The sequence below is a fragment of the Protomyctophum parallelum genome (assembly GCF_964188405.1).
Source record: "Protomyctophum parallelum genome assembly, chromosome: 5".
In the NCBI taxonomy this organism is placed as follows: Eukaryota; Metazoa; Chordata; class Actinopteri; order Myctophiformes; family Myctophidae; genus Protomyctophum; species Protomyctophum parallelum.
In genome coordinates, this window is record NC_139702.1 from 44,516,153 (window position 1) to 44,541,595 (window position 25,443).

At 47.7% G+C, this 25,443-nt stretch overlaps 1 protein-coding gene and 1 long non-coding RNA gene across 2 annotated transcripts in view; both read right to left on the reverse strand.

Moving 5' to 3' along the window:
- The window catches only part of LOC310859165 (voltage-dependent T-type calcium channel subunit alpha-1H-like), a gene marked incomplete at its 3' end in the record, with an annotated part of 124,458 nt that extends 101,914 nt beyond the window's left edge, over positions 1-22,544 (reverse strand). The window contains exons 1-8 of the mRNA XM_083765564.1: positions 22,491-22,544; positions 17,691-17,824; positions 15,919-16,016; positions 14,810-14,969; positions 8,015-8,366; positions 2,257-2,349; positions 1,558-2,001; positions 727-895 (exon numbers count right to left, since the gene is read on the reverse strand). Coding sequence (XP_083621690.1) covers positions 727-895; positions 1,558-2,001; positions 2,257-2,349; positions 8,015-8,366; positions 14,810-14,969; positions 15,919-16,016; positions 17,691-17,824; positions 22,491-22,529 — 1,489 coding nt within the window. The 5' untranslated portion in view covers positions 22,530-22,544. The remainder of the gene's footprint in view (positions 1-726; positions 896-1,557; positions 2,002-2,256; positions 2,350-8,014; positions 8,367-14,809; positions 14,970-15,918; positions 16,017-17,690; positions 17,825-22,490) is intronic.
- Positions 1-25,443, reverse strand: part of LOC310859020 — a 227,714-nt gene that overhangs the window by 164,158 nt on the left and 38,113 nt on the right. The gene's annotated exons all lie outside the window — the stretch shown is intronic.

The window sequence follows — 25,443 nt, forward strand, 5'->3', positions numbered from 1 at the left end:
ACACACACACACACACACACACACACACACACACACGCTGTGTGGAAAGTGGTCATAAAATATTTCACTCGCTCTGGAGTGTCGTGAGTGAACACAAGGATGAGGCAAGATGGAGTCCAATCCAGTGAGTTGTGTTTCATGTCTATAAGTCATCAGAAAATGGTTGGACTCCATCTTGCCTCTTGAACGCAACATAAGTCATTGATATTGTTTTTCATGTCATGTGAAAGCAGGGAATCATAGCTTCAAATTGACATATTGGTTGTTCAGTTTGACCCACCAGTTTTGGAGATATGGCTTATAGAGTAATGTCTTGCAGAAAACAGCGAGTTCAGAAAACAGGATTGAAAGGTTCACTTCTGTGGACTCTAACATTACAATATATATATGTTTAAGCATTTATTTCATATTTACATGTCGATTTCAGCTCTGACATTTATTACATTCTCTAGTATGTGAATAGTCTGCCTGTGCCTGTGCATTTTGGATAAAAAAAGGAAAGAATATATGTTTTTCTCCTCTCATGAAGTTAGTTTTGCCGTCATGACTGTCTCTCTCTGTATCAAAAAGAGTCACAAATGTCCGCCTGTCACTTTGTTGATTGCAGCTGCAGTCTGACTCTGGACCAGGTGGAGAATGAGATGCGATTACACGCAGGCTATAAATAAACATTCAATAAAAGACTAAACAGATGAAGGATAACGTCGATGGTGATGACTCACTCACCGTGCTCCAGCACCAGCTGCGGCAGTTTGTTTACCATCTCCACGGCAATCGACAGCCTCTTAGTCGTCTGCTCCTGTCCCACCTGATTGGTCACGTGACTGAAGAGCGAGGTGATGACTGGGTAGTTGAAACCGTGACCTCCGCCATTAGCGACGGCCGGCTCGCTGTCCTGTTTGGAGACGAGATGTCATTCAGTCGCCAAGGCCGGCACAGCAGTTCAAGGTACAGACAACAACACTCGCAGACATTTTAAATTCATATTTTTTATAGAATAGTACAATAGAGGGTATGCGCGTGACATCATCATCGAACCCAGAAGTTATGCAGGAATGGCTACTGAGTGGCAAAAAACTACTATGGCCTTGACAGCCCATACATCCAAACAGAAAAGTCCTATTTGATTGCATTAAACAACGTTAAACAATGTTAAACTCACTTTGCATGTTGCTTTGCCACTCGATGTGCCATTCGAGTGCGCTCCCGATCCGATTCCAATAATTTGACCCCCAGGGGTCCTTGAGGGAGTTCCAGGGAATCCCCAGCTAATTGATAGTTTGGAACCAATTGAGTGTACACTCTCTGAGTTAAATTAACATAGATTTTACAATATAAATTGGGGGTCCCAGAGAGAGAAATGCCATTAAATGGGGGGTCCGTAGACTATTGCATGTCAACCTGGGGAATCCTTGAAATTAAATGCGTTGAGAATCAACGTAACAATATTCTCTCATGGGGGTCCCTGGCATATCTTTTCAAACGGCGGTCCGCGGGCGTAATTAGTGTCAATTTGGGGGGCCCTTGACATGAAAAAGTTTGAGGAAAAGCACGCACCTGATGATGAAGATGATGATGATGATGATTATACAGCCGATGGAGGTGCGCGAGGTCGTTGGGGGCGTGGCCCGAGTGGCGGTGGGCGAGGCCGTTGGTCTCGCCGCCTTTAGAGGAAGCCCCCCCGCCCCCCCAGGGTCCCGTCCAGCACACACACACGCAGCAGGCGGTGGTGTGGTGGTGGGGGGGGGCCGGCGTGTGCGCCCGCGCGCAGCGGCCCTGCAGGCGGCGCGCCGCCTTGCGGCCCAGGTGCGCCAGGTAGCGGATCATCTCCTCGTAGCAGCTCCCCGGTTGGCTGTCGCTGGCCAGCGTGGACTGCGATTGGTGGAGCTGCTGGCGGGCGCGCTTCTCGGCGTGCATGAGCGCGTGCTCGCGCTGCTTGGTCTCCGAGAACTGGGTCGCTATGACGACCAGGCACAGGTTGATCATGAAGAAGGAGCCCACCTGTGTACACACACACACGCACACGCACACGCACACGCACACGCACACGCACACGCACACGCACACACACACACAAACACACTTGAACTTTTCTGTGTCTACTTTGTTGACCATACTGTCTGTCTGTGTGTGTGTGTGTGTGTGTGTGTGTGTGTGTGTGTGTGTGTGTGTGTGTGTGTGTGTGTGTGTGTGTCTGTGCGTGCGTGTGTGTGTGTGTGCGAGTTTGTGCGTGTGCGTGACTGTGTGTGCACTTACTATAATAAGGAAGATGAAATAGATGAAGTTGTAGAAGGAGTGAGCGTCCATTACGTAGTACATGATGTCAACCCAGCCTTCTAGAGTGATCACCTACACATGCACGGACGCGCACAAACACTCACACACCCACACACACACACACACACACACACACGCACGCACGCACGCACGCACGCACGCACGCAAGTTGGTTTTAGTGTTCTATAGGTTTAAAGTGGTCAGCCAAAGGAGGCATCGGCATATAACCTATATTATGTTACACTAATGGTATATCTGTTCATGCGGTAAATCATTTATCCTCCAAAATCACATAACCTTTGAGATACACACATAAGAAGTCACTGTGTCCAAAAACTAAAACATACAGTAGTTACTGCACTTTGGCTTTGTAGGGCAGTATGGTTCAGACCACACAAGCAACTGTGCCCGTGGTTAAAGTAATTTATTTATTTTAAATTTTCTTTTTCAGTTTGACCCACCAGTTTTGGAGATATGGCTTATAGAGTAATGTCTTGCAGAAAACAGCGAGTTGAGAAAACAGGCTTGAATGGTTCACTTCTGTGACATTAAGTAACATTACACCTAGCTACATGTTTAAGCATTTAGTTAATATTTACATGTCGATTTCAGCTCTATGACATCTATGTCAGACACGCTTTAGTATGTGAAGAGTCTGCCTGTACTATTAACTCTAAGGATTTAAAACAAATAAGAATAAACTGTTTATCTCCTCTCCTGAACAATAATTAGACTTGCCGCCATGACAGTCACTGTATCAAAACAAGTCACATTTTTGCACAACAAATCACCACAGACTTTAATATATTAGCGCCGCTCACTTCACACGGGTGTGATTTTGAATCATATGTGTAAGTTTTTCAAGGAACTTTGTAGAAGATGTTTTTTAGAAACATCAGGTCAAAGCCTCAGGTCTAAATGTGTCAAATCAATCAAAAACATCCCAGATCAAAGGGAACTCCCCCCCGAGCGTGAGGCCAACTCCAACAACATTAAGGAGGATGCCATTAAAAAGCCTTTGATGTCTCGGGGCATGTAGCAAAAAACATAAACAACTCTAAGGTTTCGGAACCAGACACTGACCCGCTTTGACCTGCATGGAGGGGGGGGGGGGGGGGTCTTCCTCGTGGTGGGACTAAAAGGAAAACTCTCTTGTTTCAGTTCTCATATACTCCAAGTAGTGGATTGGGGTTCCCAATACAACACCCTCAGGGTCCCCAATACAACACCCTCAGGGTCCCCAATACAACACCCTAAGGGTCCCCAAGGGTCCCCAATACAACACCCTCAGGGTCCCCCAATACAACACCCTCAGGGTCCCCCAATACAACACCCTCAGGGTCCCCAATACAACACCCTCAGGGTCCCCAATACAACACCCTCAGGGTCCCCAATACAACACCCTCAGGGTCCCCAATACAACACCCTCAGGGTCCCCCAATACAACACCCTAAGGGTCCCCAATACAACACCCTCAGGGTCCCCAATACAACACCCTCAGGGTCCCCAATACAACACCCTAAGGGTCCCCAATACAACACCCTCAGGGTCCCCAATACAACACCCTCAGGGTCCCCCAATACAACACCCTCAGGGTCCCCAATACAACACCCTAAGGGTCCCCAATACAACACCCTCAGGGTCCCCAATACAACACCCTCAGGGTCCCCAATACAACACCCTAAGGGTCCCCAATACAACACCCTCAGGGTCCCCAATACAACACCCTAAGGGTCCCCAATACAACACCCTCAGGGTCCCCAATACAACACCCTCAGGGTCCCCAATACAACACCCTCAGGGTCCCCAATACAACACCCTAAGGGTCCCCAATACAACACCCTCAGGGTCCCCAATACAACACCCTAAGGGTCCCCAATACAACACCCTCAGGGTCCCCAATACAACACCCTCAGGGTCCCCAATACAACACCCTCAGGGTCCCCAATACAACACCCTCAGGGTCCCCAATACAACACCCTCAGGGTCCCCCAATACAACACCCTCAGGGTCCCCCAATACAACACCCTAAGGGTCCCCAAGGGTCCCCAATACAACACCCTCAGGGTCCCCAATACAACACCCTCAGGGTCCCCCAATACAACACCCTCAGGGTCCCCAATACAACACCCTCAGGGTCCCCAATACAACACCCTAAGGGTCCCCAATACAACACCCTCAGGGTCCCCAATACAACACCCTCAGGGTCCCCAATACAACACCCTCAGGGTCCCCAATACAACACCCTCAGGGTCCCCAAGGGTCCCCAATACAACACCCTCAGGGTCCCCCAATACAACACCCTAAGGGTCCCCAAGGGTCCCCAATACAACACCCTCAGGGTCCCCAAGGGTCCCCAATACAACACCCTCAGGGTCCCCCAATACAACACCCTAAGGGTCCCCAAGGGTCCCCAATACAACACCCTCAGGGTCCCCAAGGGTCCCCAATACAACACCCTCAGGGTCCCCCAATACAACACCCTAAGGGTCCCCAAGGGTCCCCAATACAACACCCTCAGGGTCCCCAAGGGTCCCCAATACAACACCATCAGGGTCCCCCAATACAACACCCTCAGGGTCCCCCAATACAACACCCTCAGGGTCCCCAATACAACACCCTAAGGGTCCCCAATACAACACCCTCAGGGTCCCCAATACAACACCCTCAGGGTCCCCAATACAACACCCTAAGGGTCCCCAATACAACACCCTCAGGGTCCCCCAATACTAGGGCTGGGCGATATGACGATATATATCGTATTTTCGATAGAAAATGTCTATCACGAAAAAAAAGCTATATCGCTTATATCGCCGTTTCGCTTTACGGCAGTATTTTACGTCACAGCGCTTATATACGGCATGCCCAGCAGCCCACCGCGCGCACTGAAAACAGTGAGCCAACACCTTTCGGATGTCTTCTCTATTATATACTCTAAGGCCAACACGACCACAACACAAGCCGAGGTGGTGCTTGCACCTAAAAGAGGGGCAACGTCTTCCATTGTATGGATATGGAAGTGGTTTTGATTACATGAAGGGAGATGATGGCTGACGAGATTCAGAGCGGTGTAAGGGGCACGTTTGGAAATACCACACCGGAGCGAACTCATCTATCAGTTTGCATTGCACAGTGCGCCTAGTGCGCTATTTCCGAACGCGCCCTAAAGTAACCGGTCATTCACTGTTATAAATGCAGGTTTCATGTTGGGTCAAATTGATAAATTGCGTGAGCCACGCATGTTTTACACAGTTGAACAATAAGCTTGTCCGTCGTCGGGTGCACTGCAAACTTCTTCCAAGACGAAGACGTTCCTCTTACCTGTGCAGTCCTCCTGCTGCGTGTCTGTCTTGTTTTATTGTTCCAAATAAATTATTCCATTTGAAAAGTCCTTAATTCAGCAACAGCTTACAACAACAACACAAGACGCTGACTTTGTTGTGATCATCAAAAAAAAAGGAAAAGAAAAAGCCCCACTCGTCCCAGACTCCCATACGCACAGCTGGGCATGGAGAGTTGACGACAAGATCGCGTTCTCTCTCACTCTCTCTCACTCTATCGCCTGTAGTCAATTAAACATCGTTAAGCTGCCCAACGTCTTTAACAAACTAAACTATAACTACAACAGAACATGTTGATTCCCTATACAGAGCTTAAATGAACTGAAACAACTGTAGTGACAAACTGTGACATGAGATATTTATTTTTTCCTTAAGCCAATTTAATGCAGACACAGGCCTGTACTTCTGTGTCTGAATGGCAACGTCTTATTTCTTTCTTTTTTCTTTTTAATTGTCATAATAATAATTATTATTAATAATACTAATAAAACTTTATTTGTATAGCACCTTTCATGACATGAAATGCAGCTCTCAAAGTGCTTTACAGAGCAATGGAGAAAAAAAGAAAAGCAAGGCAACGACATTAAAAAACAAGCAGTGATGCAATACAGTGAGGACATGAATAACAAAAAATAAAAGATCAATTAAAAGCAATGTTGTAGAAGTGGGTCTTGAGCTGTGCTTTAAAAATGTCTACAGAGGCTGAACAATTGAGTTCAGCCTCTAATTATTATTATATACATTTTATTTTGTAATATTTTTGTACTTGCTTTGGGCCTGTCTGTGCATGGGAAGGGCATCAGTATTATATTCATATAAGTAGACTGGATAATGTGAATTTAATTGTTTTTTGAGTGGTGCAACCATTATAGACAGCTATGTGTGTCCCTGTCCCTGTATCCGAGCACGGAAATAGCATAACTATTGTCACCACCAAGTGTCACTGTTGTGCAGCCTAACACAGACAGAGGCCAGGGAGGAGAGCTTGTACAGTACAGTACAGTACAGTACAGTACAGTACAGCCCAAGTACAGTAAAGTACTCGACCTGAACAAAAATCAATTCTTTTAGATAAAAAAATAGGTATCGTAAAAAATATGCTATATCGTGAGTATATCGTTATCGTGATAAAATAAATTCTATATCGTGATATGAGATTTTGTCATATCGCCCAGCCCTACCCAATACAACACCCTAAGGGTCCCCAAGGGTCCCCAATACAACACCCTCAGGGTCCCCAATACAACACCCTCAGGGTCCCCAATACAACACCCTCAGGGTCCCCAATACAACACCCTCAGGGTCCCCAATACAACACCCTCAGGGTCCCCCAATACAACACCCTCAGGGTCCCCAATACAACACCCTCAGGGTCCCCAATACAACACCCTCAGGGTCCCCAATACAACACCCTCAGGGTCCCCAATACAACACCCTCAGGGTCCCCAATACAACACCCTCAGGGTCCCCCAATACAACACGCCTTTCATGCGGAAGGTTGTGGGTTCGAACCCTGCCTGGGGTGGACGTCAGCGAGGGCATGCGGTCACAATGGATTCCTAAGTCTCCTGAGGAGGCGCGTCTGAAGCCTGGCCTGGACGGGAGTCTCCGGACATAAAAACAAATCCATGACATGAAATAATAAAATATAAAATAATAATAATAATAACAATAATAATAATAATTACTAGAGCGGTGCCTGTGGGCCTACGATGCTAGTTGGAAATGCATGCCCCACCCAGATATGTCTGTGTCCCTTTCATATACCCATATATGTGATCGCGCTTTTTATTTTTCTTCCCCAACATGAGTTAATAGCACAGGCAATAAGTGTCAGAGCTGAAATCGACATGGAAATATGAAATAAATGCTTAAACATGTAACTAGGAGTAATGTTAGAGTCCACAGAAGTGAACCTTTCAAGCCTGTTTTCTCAACTCACTGTTTCTCTGCAAGACATTACTCTATAAGCCATATCTCCAAAACTGGTGGGTCAAACTGCACAACCAATATGTCAATTTGAAGCTATGATCCCTGAAAATTCCCCCAAAAATCCAATGGCAGTCCCTCCGTCAAATTTGGTCACATTATGGAGTTCATTGTCAGGCATGCCCAAATATGGAGTCTATGCAGAAGTCAGAATGATGTCAGAACAGGCCAGCTCCATATATGAGCCCTGGGCAGGGACCATGTCCAGAAACCGGGCATTGGCCTTTTGGGGTGGGTCTGGACAACCGTGGGTCCGACCGACTCGACACCAGGCACTGCACTCCCTGCGGGGGTGTGGAACACGTGTGTCGAATTTGACATTGGTGGAGCGAACGGTTCTCCAGTTACATGGATTACACACAGACAGACAGACGTACAGAGACTTCTAGATTACTATTCTTACTGACCTGGAAGATGGCGATCCAGGCGTACCCGATGTTGTCAAAGTTGATGGCTCCCTTGTGAGGGTTGATCTCTCCGGCGCGACACTCGTTGTAGTAGCGGAACCAGTTCACGCACGTCACCGTGTCGTCCGCCGCCGCCGCCGCCCCCATCCCCCCCGAGCCCGGCTCCGCCCCCGCCGCCGCCCCCAGCCCTGCCTCCTCGGCCGCCAGCAGACAGGAGGCCCCGCCCACACGGCGGGGGGGCACGTCGGAGCAGCGCAGCATGCCGTTCTCCCTCTGCGTGGAGCAGATGAACGGGTGGTCCTCTGACACGTCAGGACGGTAGTACAGGCTGAGGAAGGACACGTTGTAGCGACTAGAGAGAGAGAGAGAGACAGAGAGAGAGAGACAGAGAGAGAGAGAGAGAGAGAGAGAGAGAGAGAGAGAGACAGAGACAGAGAGACAGAGAGAGAGAGAGACAGAGAGAGAGAGAGAGAGAGAGACAGAGAGAGAGAGAGACAGAGAGACAGAGACAGAGAGAGAGAGACAGAGAGAGAGAGAGACAGAAAAGGAGTCACAGGACTGTAACGGTCCATTTGGTTCCTAACGATCAATAATTCATCTTGGGACACCCTGGAGCCCCTTCAAGGACCTCTGACTGGGGGGGGGGGGAATAACTGGAGAACAACTGGAGAACAAACCCCCATATTTGGGCATATCGGTCCTTGCGCCAAGACTGACTCGGAACTCCTTATTTGGACATGGCATGGACGACATGGTGGTACAATTCTGATGACACAACCAGGGAAGGGGCAGAGACTATTAGGTGGAAGCCATAGAGCCATTTAGGTGATGGTTATGGTGAAAGCAAGGGTGTCTTTGCACCAGCACTGCTGCTCTGAGTCCTAGAGCTCTCCGCTGTCTGGGTACGACTGCTGCTCTGAGTCCTATAGCTCTCTGCTGTCTGTCTGGGTACGACTGCTGCTCTGAGTCCTAGAGCTCTCTGCTGTCTGGGTATGACTGCTGCTCTGAGTCATGCTATAGCTCTCTGCTGTCTGTCTGGGTATGACTGCTGCTCTGAGTCCTAGAGCTCTCTGCTGTCTGTCTGGGTACGACTGCTGCTCTGAGTCCTAGAGCTCTCTGCTGTCTGGGTACGACTGCTGCTCTGAGTCCTATAGCTCTCTGCTGTCTGTCTGGGTACGACTGCTGCTCTGAGTCATATAGCTCTCTGCTGTCTGTCTGGGTACGACTGCTGCTCTGAGTCCTAGAGCTCTCTGCTGTCTGTCTGGGTACGACTGCTGCTCTGAGTCCTAGAGCTCTCTGCTGTCTGGGTACGACTGCTGCTCTGAGTCCTATAGCTCTCTGCTGTCTGTCTGGGTACGACTGCTGCTCTGAGTCCTAGAGCTCTCTGCTGTCTGTCTGGGTACGACTGCTGCTCTGAGTCCTAGAGCTCTCTGCTGTCTGTCTGGGTACGACTGCTGCTCTGAGTCCTAGAGCTCTCTGCTGTCTGTCTGGGTACGACTGCTGCTCTGAGTCCTAGAGCTCTCTGCTGTCTGTCTGGGTACGACTGCTGCTCTGAGTCCTAGAGCTCTCTGCTGTCTGTCTGGGTACGACTGCTGCTCTGAGTCCCTACAGAGTCTCTACAGCTACTTTGAAGTACAGTGTACGTTAGTGTCTACTGCCTGGGGTACAACTGCTCGTCTAAATCCTCTGTAATTCCTGACCTTATACCAACCTTGAAACGTACCTTTGTTGGTGTTCCCTTATTGGCTGGCGGAGTACACCGATTGCAGTACTTGCATGCTCTAATAATTGTATTAATGAATAAATCATTGTAATAAATGTATTTGTCCAACGGAACCCCACACCTGAACATATTCTGAGCCAGGGACCCATATACAGCATGTGCATTTAAAATGTTTCAAATTATGATAAAAAAATATAATAATTTCTTCCACGAATATCTTGACAAATGACAAAATCAAGTGTGTGTGTGTGTATGTGTGTGTGTGTGTGTGTGTGTGTGTGTGTGTGTGTGTGTGGGGGGGGGGGGGGGGGGGGGGTTACAATGTGACAGATGCCCCTGACACCCCCCCCCCCCCCAGCATGTGACACAGACACACGGCAGTATAACACTGAATCATGGTGACATCACCACGGCCAAACATGTATTTCTGGGTATAGATAACACATTACACATTACTCATAAACCTTATTTCTGCATGAACAGGACATCATTTGATTAGTTGATTTGTTAGTGTTATTTATTGACTATTAGAAATAGTATTATTCTAAATAATATCCACAGGTTGACAGACGAGACATAGCTGATGTTCCAGAACACGTCCAGGCTAAACATTGTACCCGGAAAACACACCAGCTTGTTTTTTCAAACATTCAAACATTCCGATCTGGTCTGTGAAGAAACACCAAAGAGGAAAGAGGAGCGAGGGAATGTAAGAAAGCGCTGGATCCAGAGAGGAGACCAAACCAATTATTTCATGTGGATGTCTGGAAGAAGTTAAGAAGACTTAAAGAAAGTTAGTTCCATATAAGGGACATTTGACTGGACGACCAAAGGGGAGGACATACAGGTACTAAGCGATAGATAATGCGTTCCAACACGGCCTCTCACCCAAAGTCCACGCGGCGCGACACCAGGTCTCCGGACGCTCGCCATTCGCCGGACTCCGCCTCCCCGCCTCCACAACTGCAGCGACGGGTGGCACGCATGACCCCCGAGGAAGAGGGACTACAGCTCCCATCAGCCGGGAGGGACTACAGCTCCCATCAGCCCCTGCAGCTTTCTGTCATGCTCTCCGAGCTCCAGGATAACGCTGACGAGAGAGGCCAGGAGCAGCGCCCTATCCGCCGTGAGCCAGAGGTCAAACGTCCACGTCTGATGACGAGGCGGCCTCGGGGAGGGGGGGTAGAAGGGCGCGGCCGCGGCGGCTCCGTGTCCCCTGGCGGTAGAGGGCGGAGATTCGAGACGGCACCGCATCCAGGTCATGGTCCTCCTCCGTCGGAGCGATTCTCTGAGGAGGAGTGGATCCAGAACAGACAGATCACCACTGCGGTGCAGCCGCACTGTCTCACCCGCTCCCGTTCCTCCGCCTGTGAACCCCCTGCTGTGCCCTCCTCCTCCTCATCCTCTGTCAGTGCTAGAGGGGGAGGACAGCGGGGGGCCATCGGGCTGATGGACCCCGATGGCCGGGGCGACCGCTCGTCCCCATCCTCCTCCGCCAACAAGGGAGGGAGGCCGGTGGTCCAGAGCATGAACACAGATCGACACGTGGACAGACAGAGGATCGACGCCCTGGTGATGCAACGGATCTGCAAACTACGCACGGAACAGCAGCGACTAGAGAAGGAGGAGGAGAACCAAAAGAATAGGGAGAAGGAGGAGAATAATAATAAGGAGAAGGGGGAGGACCTTACGGAGAGCCACGTCTTTCCGCCTCCTCCCGGGAGTGACGCCAAGCAGTGGCGTGGCACTCCGCTGGCGCGGACCATCTACGAGGAGAACAGGAGAAAGGCAGAGGAGGCTCACAGAGCTCTGGAAGCACTGGCGGGACCCCCCGGGGGGGTGGATGAAACGCCTTCGGACGACAGCGAGCAGCGGAACGTCCAACAGACGGCGGCCATGAGGAGAAAGCTCGTTCTCCACTTCCAGAGGAGGAACCGCGCTTGCCGGCAGCGCGAGCAGACATCGGGCCGGAGGCGCCGTCGGCTGACGGAGGCCTGGGAGAGGAAGGTGGAGCGCGCCGAGAAGGACCCGCGGCGGCGCACCAAGGACGTCGAGACGCGCGAGTACTACGAGAAGCAGTTCCCAGAGATCCGCAAGCGGAGGGAGTCGCAGGAGCGTGCGGCGCAGGGGCAACAACGTGGAGGCGGCGGGGGGCCCACCACCCTTCCCGGGGTCTTCGGCGACGGCGCGTCGGAACGGGAGAATGGCGAGGAGCGGACGCAGCAGCATCGGTCGGCGGCGGCGGCCGTTCCTCCCGCGCTGCTCGACGCGGAGGAGCAGCGGCGCGCCAAGTTCATCGACACGAACGGCCTGATGGAGGACCCCATGAAGGTGTACCGGGACCACCGGCAGCTCACGGGCAGCACGTGGAGCGACCAGGAGAAGGACACCTTCAGGGAGAAGTTCGTCCAACAGCCCAAGAACTTCGGCCTGATCGCCTCCTTCCTGGAGAGGAAGACGGTGGCTGACTGCGTGCAGTTCTACTACCAGAGCAAGAAGAGCGAGGACTACAAGAGCGCTGTGCGGAAGAACAACGGGTGCTGCGGAAAGAGCCTCAACGGTAAGAGCCTCAACGGCAAGAGCCTCAACGGCAAGAGCCTCAACGGCAAGAGCCTCAACGGCAAGAGCCTCAACGGTAAGAGCCTCAACGGTAAGAGCCTCAACGGTAAGAGCCTCAACGGTAAGAGCCTCAACGGTAAGAGCCTCAACGGTAAGAGCCTCAACGGTAAGAGCCTCAACGGTAAGAGCCTCAACGGTAAGAGCCTCAACGGTAAGAGCCTCAACGGTAAGAGCCTCAATGGTAAGAGCCTCAATGGTAAGAGCCTCAATGGTAAGAGCCTCAATGGCAAGAGCCTCAACGGTAAGAGCCCCAACGCTCGGCAGCAACATGTGAATGTTTACGGCCAGGAGGAGGAGTACACCCAGGACTGGAAGGACGCTAAGCCGGTGGTTCACAAAAGTGGTGTCCAGGGACCCCCAGGGGTCCTTGAGGGGGCTCCATCGGGTCCCCAGCTAAGCATGAGGTCAGTCCGCTGCCCCCCCAGGTTGGCAGAGGAAGTGTAGCGCCCAGGATTACATTAGATAATGTTGCAAAATGCTAACGTGATGCTAATCAAACATGGATTAAACAAAATGTGTCTTAACAGCTCTGGCACCGGGGGCAAATTAAGGACAATCTCGTCTTAACGCCTATGGCACGGAAAATGTTGGGTCCATTTGGGTTCCATTTGTACACTCTCAGAGTTTAATTAACATTGATTTTACATTACAATATAAATTGTAATGTAATGCACTGGGTTTCCTCGTCACAAATCCACGGCTCCGCCTGCAGTCCCACCTCCAACCAGTAGGGCAGAGCGCTTCAACGTTGGAGAGCCTCACTGGGGAACTTGGTGCGCAATAGGGTTTCGGTCGACAGTAGAAGCACACGCTGTTAGCACAATTAAATGGCGGAGGTCTTGCAATGCCAAATTTGACCACCAGGACACGGGCATCTTACATTATCATGAGGTGAGCTCAAGGGACAATGTTTAGGTATCCCGGACAACGCTTTATGACGTTTCTGACATCACACCAGACTTCTCTGGCCAACCTATGTAAGGGGGTGGCACGGAGCGAGAGGAGAGTTGTCGAGTCAATGGTCTGGTCTTTGATTAATGCCGGAGGCATTCCACCACGTGCTTCAGCGGGTCACTCTGCCACCATCATTGGGACAAGGATGTTTGTATTTGGGGGCTGGTACAGGGGCTATGGGTACAACAACATCAGAGTGTTTGACACAGAGACCAACATGTGGCTGAGAATGCCTTCTGCGCAGCTCCGTCCAGAAGGACGCTGGAAGCATTCAGCCTTTGCCTACAATGGAGAGCTGTACATATTTGTACATATATGCTTCAAAACATATATGTGGAAATTCAATCCAGAGACCTTCTCCTGGAAGAAGGTTGAGCCCAGGGGGAAAGGCCTGGGTATTATGACGAGGCTGTGCTGTTGCATGGTGAAAGATCATATCATCGTATTTGGAGGATACGAATATGAAAAAAACAGGTAATCGACTAAAGTCAGTTCTAGTGGATGACCTGTACATATTAGACTTAAATCCAAGTCTCAAGACATTATGCAAACTAGCAGTTATTAAGCACAATCTGAAGCAGTCGCAACTCCCTCGTAACATCAGGTGGGAAATGAGAGCCATGAATAACTCAAAATAAATCACACCTGTGTGAAGTGAGGGGCGCTCTTATCATCATCATGCATCATCTCATACTGGCCAATCAGAATGCCTGTTGCGTTTGTGTTTACGCAATGTTCAAACACTCAAAACTGGCCACCCATTGTCAATGGCATTTGATGTTCGTGCTATAGGACAATGCTTGTGTTTACACAAACCCTCAAAGCTGGACATAGAAGGGGCTATAGCGCCCCTCAAAAACTAGAGAGACGGACTGCCCCAGCTATAAGTATATCAATTTCAATGGAAGTTGCTCAGTGGCCTTATTATTTGACCTGTAGCTCTGTGTTTCTGAGACACATTGATGCACGTCTGTCACTAACTACCCCCCTGGCTGCAGCACAAGAACAATCAGCCAAGCACTCACGTCCAGTATGTTGATTTCGTCGACTATAATACAAAAACGAAAAATGTTCACGACTACCATTTTTCACTGTCGAAAACTAAATGGAAACTAAATGAAAGCTAAGCTACGATGACTAAAACTAAGATATAAATAAATTGACAATTTTGTCAACAAATAAAAAGTAGAACGAAAATGTTTGCAATAGTGATGCACCCAATATTCGGCCGCAGAAAATATTCGGCATCCGAATAATAAGATAATATTAATCACATTCGGCTATTTGGTATTCGGTTTCTGCCAACTGTTTCCTATATTTGGAATTCGGTTTCGGCCAACTGTTTGTTTCCTATATTTGGTATTCGGTTTCGGCCAACTGTTTCCTATTTGGAATTCGGTTTCGGCCAACTGTTTCCTATACTGTACATTCGGTATTCGGCCAATTGTTTCCTATATTCGGTATTCAGCACAAGACAAACAAGCACGTCGGCCACTCACGTCTTGACGTCGTCTCCCATGAAGCAGCGGTTCCGGAGAAGCCCCGCCCACAGCTGCACCCCCACCACGCCGAAGATGAAGAAGACGAAGAAGCAGAGCGCCAGCACGTTGCCCAACATGGGGAGTGTGTCCAGTAGGAGGGTCACCAGGATGCGCATACCTGGACGCACACACAATGTAGTTTATATACACATACCTGGATGCACACACAATGTAGTTTATATACACATACCTGGATGCACACACACACACACACACACACACACACACACACAACCTGCTTTTTTTAACCTGGATCATCTGTATGATCATCGGTGATTAACACTATGAGAGTTTAAACGAATTATTCAGGAATGTAACAAAGAAAACCATCTCCAATTGTCCTTTTTTGGACGTGAAGCCTAACCCTTACAGATCTGTGCCTCTCAGACAGCAGCATAAAAAAGGAAAAAGCAGATAATCTTAAAAAAAACCTTTAAAAAGGTGAAAAGAAGGTAAAGCCAGAAGGCAAAGCTCTCTGTCTACCGAGCAATCTTCATTCCTACTCTGACCCATGGTCATGAAGTAAGAATAAGGTCGCGAATACAAGCGGCCAAAATTAGTTTTCTTCAACGGGTGGCTGCGTGGCATCTCCCTTAGAGATAGGGTGAGAAGTTCAGTCACGCGAGAGAGACTCTCTCGCGTGTAGTCTGCTTCTTCGCCTGGAAAGGAGCCAGCTTAGGTGGTTTCGGGCATCTGGTTAGGATGCCTCTCGGGCGTCTCCCTAGGGAGGTCCTCGAGGCACGTCCCACTGGGAGGAGACCCCGGGGCAGACCAAGGGGCAGTTGGAGGAAACATATCGACTTGGAACACCTCGGGATCCCCCAGGAGGAAGTTAAGTTACTATTGTTGCTCTGGAGAGGAATGTCTGGAGCTCTCTGGTGGAGCTGTTGCCCCCACGACCCGACTATGGATAATGGACAATATACAGTAATTAAGAATCGCAGTATAAATCAAATCGGCACCCTAGGTTATCGATAACGTATTGATCGAGCGTAGACAGACAGACAGACAGACAGACAGACAGACAGACAGACAGACAGGCAGGCAGGCAGACAGCCAGGTCTTACTGGGGACTCTGTTGATGGCTCTCAGGGGGCGGAGCACACGGACCGTCCTGATTGCTGATAGGCTGACGTTGTGTCCGTCAAGAGAATACTCCAGCATGCTGAGGACAAGACAAGAGCCAATGAGAACACAATGGCATCATCATGACCCCACCCCCCAAAACAACACCCAATGAGAATGCCTGTGTAGTGCGTGTGCGAGTCTCTGTGGGGAACCCTGTGTCTCTTATATGAGATTGTCATTCTGTAGGACACACGCACACGCACACACACACACACACACACACACACAGCTGACATTTAACTGGCATTAAACAATGGCCAAAACCTCACACTTGGCTCAAATGTAATGTCGTGTGTGTGTGTGTGTGTGTGTGTGTGTGTGTGTGTGTGTGTGTGTGTGTGTGTGTGTGTGTGTGTGTGTGTGTGTGTGTGTTGTGTGTGTGTGTGTGTGTGTGTGTGTGTGTGTGTGTGTGTGTGTGTGTGTGTGTGTTATTCGACGCACAACCCAGCCAATGCAATAATCTGGATGAAGACCTTGGTGGTCAAAATGTGCACAAACACGCACACTTACTTTCAGGTAGTTGGCATGGCAACTATGCTGAGATGTAAATAAGGGACAGGCCAGCTGGGCTTTCCCCCACATAAAGGATTGTCACGAATCTCACGATGACATTTAACTTTTATGGAAATATAGTTTCCACTGCTCCAAGTATTGGTGATTTCAGCATGTTATCAGTGGTGGAAAAAGTACTGACTTTACTTAAAAAAAAAAAATCATAATATTGAATCGCTACAATTGAGTCGTAGAATCGCAATATAATTAACACCATGAGTGCACAGGATGGAGTTCTCCGCCCTATCAATTAAGTAACGCCCAGCGCTCAAGATCCTGTGTTAGACGGCTCATCGCGGTCCCGTCGCTAGTCGCGTTAGAATGAATCATACCTCCCGTTGTTGTCGATCGGCTCGGGAGTGTTTTTGCTACATCTAGATACTTCAGCCACATCCGGGATAACATCCGGTCCGTCGCTAAATGTGCTCCGCTGCTATAAATCGCTGGGCGCTCTGATTTACTGGATTAAATAACCCCGGGCGTTCAGGGTTTTAACACAATCCCGCGTCAATAATCACTCAATTACACCCAAACAACCTGAACTTTGAACATTCAGTGGATTTTCTGTGGTCTGGGGTTTTCTCTGCGTGTTCTATTGAGCTACAACAGGCAACATCCCTCAACAGTGACAACAGGCAAATTGTTATGTGATATATGGGATTTGTGGACTCTTACGTCACAGTCCACAGGCCAATCAGAGCACTTGTTTGAGTCTAATTTTTCAGAAAAAACCCAGACCACAGAAACTCTACTGAATGTTCAAAGTTCAGGTCTTTTGGGAGCAATTGAGCTCAGAAAAAATAAAATACAAATAAATCACAAAAACTTGAACTGTATTCCATTTGTTGCAATAAATGGTTCTTTGATGCGTTTCTGTCTGAACCTCACAGTGTGGCAATAATCTGCACCAACGTGGCACACAGTGTGTGTGTGTGTGTGTGTGTGTGTGTGTGTGTGTAAGTGTGTGTGCGTGTGTAAGGGTGTGTGTGTGTGTGTGTGTGTGTGTGTGTGTGTGTGTGTGTGTGTGTGTGTGTGTGCGTGTGTCCGTGTGTGTGTGTGTGTGTCCGTGTGTGTCCGTGTGTGTGTCCGTGTGTGTGTGTGTGTGTCTGTGTGTGTGTCCGTGTGTGTGTGTGTGTCCGTGTGTGTGTGAGAGTCTCACCCCACGATAACAATGAAGAAGTCGAGTCGATTCCAGGTGTCGCCTAGGTAACCATTGTGACCTATGACCCCTAAAGCCACCATCTTAACGACCATCTCTCCAGCGAAGAATATGAAGATCCCGTCATCTAGACTCTAACACGCACGCACACACAGAATGATGGTTAAAAGAAACAAACAAAAAGGTTAAACAGTTCTATATAATGATCGTAATCCTATAGTGTGTGTTCAGTAACAGTGTTAATAGCTCTATATTGTGACAGTAATCATTGCTATAGAGTGTGTTCAGTAACAGTGTTAAATAGCTCTATATTGTGACAGTAATCATTGCTATAGAGTGTGTTCAGTAACAGTGTTAAATAGCTCTATATTGTGACAGTAATCATTGCTATAGAGTGTGTGTTCAGTAACAGTGTTAAATAGCTCTATATTGTGACAGTAATCATTGCTACAGAGTGTCAGTAACAGTGTTAAATAGCTCTATATTGTGACAGTAATCATTGCTATAGTGTGTGTTCAGTAACAGTGTTAAATAGCTCTATATTGTGACAGTAATCATTGCTATAGTGTGTTCAGTAACAGTGTTAAATAGCTCTATATTGTGACAGTAATCATTGCTATAGAGTGTGTGTTCAGTAACAGTGTTAAATAGCTCTATATTGTGACAGTAATAATTTCTATAGAGTGTGTGTTCAGTAACAGTGTTAAATAGCTCTATATTGTGACAGTAATCATTGCTATAGAGTGTGCGTTCAGTAACAGTGTTAAATAGCTCTATATTGTGACAGTAATCATTTCTATAGAGTGTGTGTTCAGTAACAGTGTTAAATAGCTCTATATTGTGTCAGTAATCATTGCTATAGAGTGTGTTCAGTAACAGTGTTAAATAGCTCTATATTGTGACAGTAATCATTGCTATAGAGTGTGTGTTCAGTAACAGTGTTAAATAGCTCTATATTGTGACAGTAATCATTGCTATAGAGTGTGTGTTCAGTAACAGTGTTAAATAGCTCTATATTGTGACAGTAATCATTGCTACAGAGTGTGTTCAGTAACAGTGTTAAATAGCTCTATATTGTGACAGTAATCATTGCTATAGTGTGTGTTCAGTAACTTCAGTAACAGTGTAAATAGCTCTATATTGTGACAGTAATCATTGCTATAGTGTGTTCAGTAACAGTGTTAAATAGCTCTATATTGTGACAGTAATCATTGCTATAGTGTTTGTTCAGTAACAGAAGAGGAAAATGACTTTTCACACAATGCTGAGTGTGCTTGCGTTTGTGTGTGTGTGTGTGTGTGTGTGTGTGTGTGTGTGTGTGTGTGTGTGTGTGTGTGTGTGTGTGTTTGTGTACGTGTGCATGTTTGTGTGCGTGTCTGCATATCGAATTTGGATACTTTAATTGCAGTGAATTGCAGCCTCGTCAATGGATACTCAATGTCAGAGAGACAATAACAACTTCATATACTGTAGGCAAGTAATGTATACTATTTTTTAATCACACAATTTTTGTAACCCATTTTTCACCCGGTGCTAATTGCCTAAACTGTAATCCTGGGCGCCCTCTGTCAACCTCAACAGATGTGTAACAATAAGTTAACTCTTGAGAGCATAACATGAAACCAAATGGACCCTTAAGGAAAGAGTTGAACATCAATAAGGGTCCATTTGGTTACCAACTCTCCATTATTTAGCTGCATGGGGACCACTGGTCGAAAACCGCTGCAATATGTGTATAAAACAATCTAAAAATAGATGAAAGCCAAAAGCTATTGGTCCATTTGATCAGGTCTGGTGGCGATACAATATATTGTATGCCAACAATATTATGCAATATGCACACATTAAACAGCATGCAAGAAATATGCAATATGCAAAACATTACAGCATGCAACAGAATACGATATGCAAAAATTATACACTATGCAAAATCATATACAGTACCGCCGGTATGCCAACAATTTACAGTATGTTCGTTGCCAAGACCGTCGATATGACAAAATGTATCAAAGCCTCAAACGTGAAGATGTCACCATGTGTAACAAGAGAGAGAGAGAGAGAGAGGGAGAGACCAAACCGAGGCAGAGCCACTTCTATGATATGAATTAATGTAATAAAGGCTGGGATGAGGCTCAGTGGGACCAGCGGGGGGGGGGGAGGGGGGGGAGTCCAGTGAGTGACAGAAAGGTCAAACACACTGACTGAAGAGGAGCGGAGCATGTTAGAGAACAGACACCATCAGGGATCACAGCAGTGTTGTTTTTGGCAGCAAACTTTGATTTTAGTTTTAGTCATAGTCTCTTGAATAGTTTTCATTTACTCTTAGTCACATTTTAGTCACCTGGAATGTTTTAGACTAAATATCGTACGATTTTAGTCGACAAAATCTACAGTTGATTTAGTCGAACGAAATGTATTTTGGCGGGCCTTGATGCCGTCGTACTGATTTTTTTTCACTTGCTGAAAATAGCTCACAGCGTGTCGCAGTGTGACGCGCATTTTCAGCATGCAACTAATTGTAAAATGACTTATAGTGGATCTCTCGTCCACTATAGTCCCTTCCTAACATTTTAGTCTAGTTTTAATTTGTTGACGAAATTGTCGATATATTTAGTCAGTTTTAGTCATCATAGCTTAGTTTTCGTCAGTGGAAAAAGTTAGTCGACGGACATTTTTCGTTTTAGTTTTAGTCGACGAAATCAACACTGGATCACAGACACACGGATCTGCATGCAGCACAACACAGGATGAGGGTTATGTTTTAACACTTTCCCTCCCTAACACGAGTTAACACCTGGAACGCCCGGAGGTATTTAGGACCATTAAATCAGAACGCCCAGTGATTTGCAGCAACGGAGCTCATTTAGCCGACGCACCAGGCGCTATCCCGGATGTAGCTGAAGTAGCTTGATGAAGCCAAAACACAGTGCGACTAGGTACTCGCATTTGCTACTAAAAATAGCACCGTGCGAGTTGTACAATTCAATTTGTAGCACTGGTGTGCGACTACAGAATTTGACCATTCAATCGTGATCAAGACAAGGCTCTGATACAGCAAGTGCACATTCTATAGTCGCAGTTCTATACCTAAATTTATATTCTGTAGTATGGCGGTGTCGTTCGCCAAAAAGAGCAGATCTTCAAGCTAACAACGTGTCGAGGCTCAATGCGGCGTTCATTTGAAGATCTATGACCCTATGCTCCCACCGCCCCGCCCCTCCCTGTGTCGCAGCTTCGTGCTCTACCCTGTCAGCAGCGGCAGACAGAAGACAGAGCCAACGCAGCAGGATAGCATTAGCATGATAGCACAGAATGAATTGCTTGGACCCCGATACGTTGAATAATAAAGTTATTTGCAAAGTTTGAAAATGTTCAAACGTAAACTTGATATAACTTTTAACCAAACACGGGTGAAACAGCGTGCAGCCGTGCACACAAAGAGTGCACGCACATGGAGTGGACGGATTGATATCTATCAAAAACAACCCTTGCTTAGCCTTTGCATACAAAAGCGTGTGCACAGCGTGAATGATTATACGAATGACCGACCTGGCTGGATACATACGTATCAGTCAGTGGTCCATCCATTGTGTGACCTGCATAATGTGCAACGAAAAAAAGGCAAACATCTGTCCCCCCACCACCTCCTTCCACCACGCCAAGGTTTAGTTGTGCGACCTCCTTCTGCGTAGCAGACTATAGCTTGGTAAGTCAGTAGTCTACTGTAGCTGATATGTCCCATGTTCTGTCTGAACTGAAGCAGTCAAAGCCAAGGAGAATGTTCAATACTAATTCACCATCGAGCAGCCTGCCCTGCACTGAATGTCACACTCGCATGATAGAACAGCCGGATAAAAACGATAGTCTGTCTGTCTGTCTGTCTATCCATCCATCCATGAGCAACATATTACCAATCTATCCATCTGTCTGTCTGTATCTGCATAAAAAACTAAGTATTAGCATAAAAACAAATTCATTATATAGATTATATAAAAACAAACATAACAATGATATATATTGATGAATATCAATGAATTGTGATAATTACTGAAAAGATATTGTGATATAATATTTTGCCATATTACCCTACCTCATATCACTTTTTTACCCTTCAATGTCAATGGCGTTTAGCAGAACTTTGACCTAATTTCTCTGTTCATTGCCAATGGCAAATATTGAGACGTGTGCGGACAAGATTTAGCCTGACATTTGACATGAATTTACCTTTCATTGTTAATGGCAAATTCTGAGATGTATGGGGACAAAAGCTGTATATATATATAGGAGGGGCTAGCACCCCTCAAAAACACATTATTTGATAACTTTTCATCGTGCCCCTAAAATAAGTAGATTAAAAAATGCTAAGCCCTGCGCACGTTCCTTCTCCGCCCTGTTGTCGCGATCGCCACTTTGGAATATGTTTTAACACCAACGACAATCGATTACACCCTTTTAATTAAAGTGGGTTTTCCTGACAAGCAAAGATCAAAGTGGGTGCAGTGGCTCTTGAAAAGGTTAGTGTACACCAGGCAGGGAGATCTGGAACATCATTGTTTAATCACCGCAGGGGAAACTGTTAATTAGATGTCTCTGGGTGCAAGCACACAGTGTGCTTGTGTGCGTGTGTGCACGTGCGCAAGTGTGTGTGTTAGTTACCTGCTGTATGGAGGGGGTGTGGTCACATGGTTGTGTGCACGTGCACGTGCGCAAGTGTGTGTGCACGTGTGCAAGTGTGTGTTAGTTACCTGCAGGGTGGAGGGGGTGTGGTCACATGGTTGCGTGTGTGCGTGCGTTAGTTACCTGCAGGATGGAGGGGGTGTGGTCACAGGGCTGGAACATCCCCAGGGTCACACAGTTCAACAGGATTGCCAGAATGCTGACCCGCTCAAACCATGTGGAGGTCAAAGGTTAAGGCTCATCACCGTGGTAACACAGGTAAACAACGTGGCATATATAACGCACGCACACGCACACACACACACACACACACACACACACACACACACATCTAAACAGCCCTCCTATGAGACACAGACTAGTAGGAACACATTGTGCCATTTTATCATGAAAAGTGGTGAAGTGATCCGTATGTTTTCTCTTGCCAATAATTGAATAACTGAATTGTTAGGGGCTCATTAAAAACATCGCCGCCACGCCGCGATTACATTATTACCGCTTCTGATTTTTTTTTGGGGTCTTCAGTTCAAAATAAAATGTAAATGTTTGAAAACCAGTGTGTTTGCTGGTGTGTGTGTGTTGTCCTTGGCGATAATGCACTGTCAACGCACGCACGCACACACACACACACACACACACACACACACACACACACACACACACACACACACACACACACACACACACACACACACACACACACACACACACACACACACACACACACACACACACACACACACACACACACACACACACACACACACAGAGAACAGAACAGAACAGAAGAGTCCCCTCTCTTGCTGGACTCAGTCCTCCAGAGATATGAGAAATAATGAGAGTACAATCCTTCATCACTCCAGAGAGAGAGAGAGAGAGAGAGAGAGCGAGAGAGAGAGAGAGAGAGAGAGACACAGAGACAGGGTGGATGTGCATGCAGTGCACCTCCTACAAGGTGGATGTGCATGCAGTGCACCTCCTACAAGGTGGATGTGGTGCAGTGCATCTCCTACAAGGTGGATGTGGTGCAGTGCATCTCATACAAGGTGGATGTGCATGCAGTGCATCTTCTACAAGGTGGATGTGGTGCAGTGCATCTTCTACAAGGTGGATGTGCATGCAGTGCATCTTCTACAAGGTGGATGTGCGTGCAGTGCACCTCCTACAAGGTGGTATTGTTCTGTAGAAACACATCCAATTGATGAAAGATGCATTTTTCTAAAACCTTGCCCAGAAAGGGTAGATTTGAAATGGGTCGATAGTTACCCAAAACAGAGGGATCAAGATTGTGTTTCTTGAGAAGGGGCTTAACTACAGCAGTCTTCAGTGAGTCTGGGAAGACGACTGAATGTAGCGAGCTGTTTACAATTTTTAGGATATCTCCAATCACACTGTCTAAGACCTCTTTGAGAAAGGTGGTGGGAATTGTATCCAATGAACAGGAGGATGATGTCATTTGTGATATGGTTTTGCGGAGTTCGTCTTCATCAATTGCGCAGAACGATAATAGGCTCCCCCTGGAGAGATCTACCCTGGGACCATACAAGGTGGATGTGCGTGCAGTGCACCTCCTACAAGGTGGATGTGGTGCAGTGCACCTCCTACAAGGTGGATGTGGTGCAGTGCACCTCCTACAAGGTGGATGTGGTGCAGTGCACCTCCTACAAGGTGGATGTGGTGCAGTGCACCTCCTACAAGGTGGATGTGGTGCAGTGCATCTCCTACAAGGTGGATGTGGTGCAGTGCACCTCCTACAAGGTGGATGTGGTGCAGTGCATCTCCTACAAGGTGGATGTGGTGCAGTGCACCTCCTACAAGGTGGATGTGGTGCAGTGCATCTCCTACAAGGTGGATGTGGTGCAGTGCACCTCCTACAAGGTGGATGTGGTGCAGTGCACCTCCTACAAGGTGGATGTGGTGCAGTGCATCTCCTACAAGGTGGATGTGGTGCAGTGCACCTCCTACAAGGTGGATGTGGTGCAGTGCACCTCCTACAAGGTGGATGTGGTGCAGTGCATCTCCTACAAGGTGGATGTGGTGCAGTGCACCTCCTACAAGGTGGATGTGGTGCAGTGCACCTCCTACAAGGTGGTATTGTTCTGTAGAAACACATCCAATTGATGAAAGATGCATTTTTCTAAAACCTTGCCCAGAAAGGGTAGATTTGAAATGGGTCGATAGTTACCCAAAACAGAGGGATCAAGATTGTGTTTCTTGAGAAGGGGCTTAACTACAGCAGTCTTCAGTGAGTCTGGGAAGACGCCTGATTGTAGCGAGCTGTTTACAATTTTTAGGATATCTCCAATCACACTGTCTAAGACCTCTTTGAGAAAGGTGGTGGGAATTGTATCCAATGAACAGGAGGATGATGTCATTTGTGATATGGTTTTGCGGAGTTCGTCTTCATCAATTGCGCAGAACGATAATAGGCTCCCCCTGGAGAGATCTACCCTGGGACCATACAAGGTGGATGTGCGTGCAGTGCACCTCCTACAAGGTGGATGTGGTGCAGTGCACCTCCTACAAGGTGGATGTGATGCAGTGCATCTCCTACAAGGTGGATGTGGTGCAGTGCATCTCCTACAAGGTGGATGTGCGTGCAGTGCACCTCCTACAAGGTGGATGTGGTGCAGTGCACCTCCTACAAGGTGGATGTGGTGCAGTGCACCTCCTACAAGGTGGATGTGGTGCAGTGCACCTCCTACAAGGTGGATGTGGTGCAGTGCACCTCCTACAAGGTGGATGTGGTGCAGTGCACCTCCTACAAGGTGGATGTGCATGCAGTGCACCTCCTACAAGGTGGATGTGGTGCAGTGCACCTCCTACAAGGTGGATGTGGTGCAGTGCACCTCCTACAAGGTGGATGTGGTGCAGTGCATCTCCTACAAGGTGGATGTGCGTGCAGTGCACCTCCTACAAGGTGGATGTGGTGCAGTGCATCTCCTACAAGGTGGATGTGGTGCAGTGCATCTCCTACAAGGTGGATGTGCGTGCAGTGCACCTCCTACAAGGTGGATGTGGTGCAGTGCATCTCCTACAAGGTGGATGTGGTGCAGTGCATCTTAGCATTTCTTTT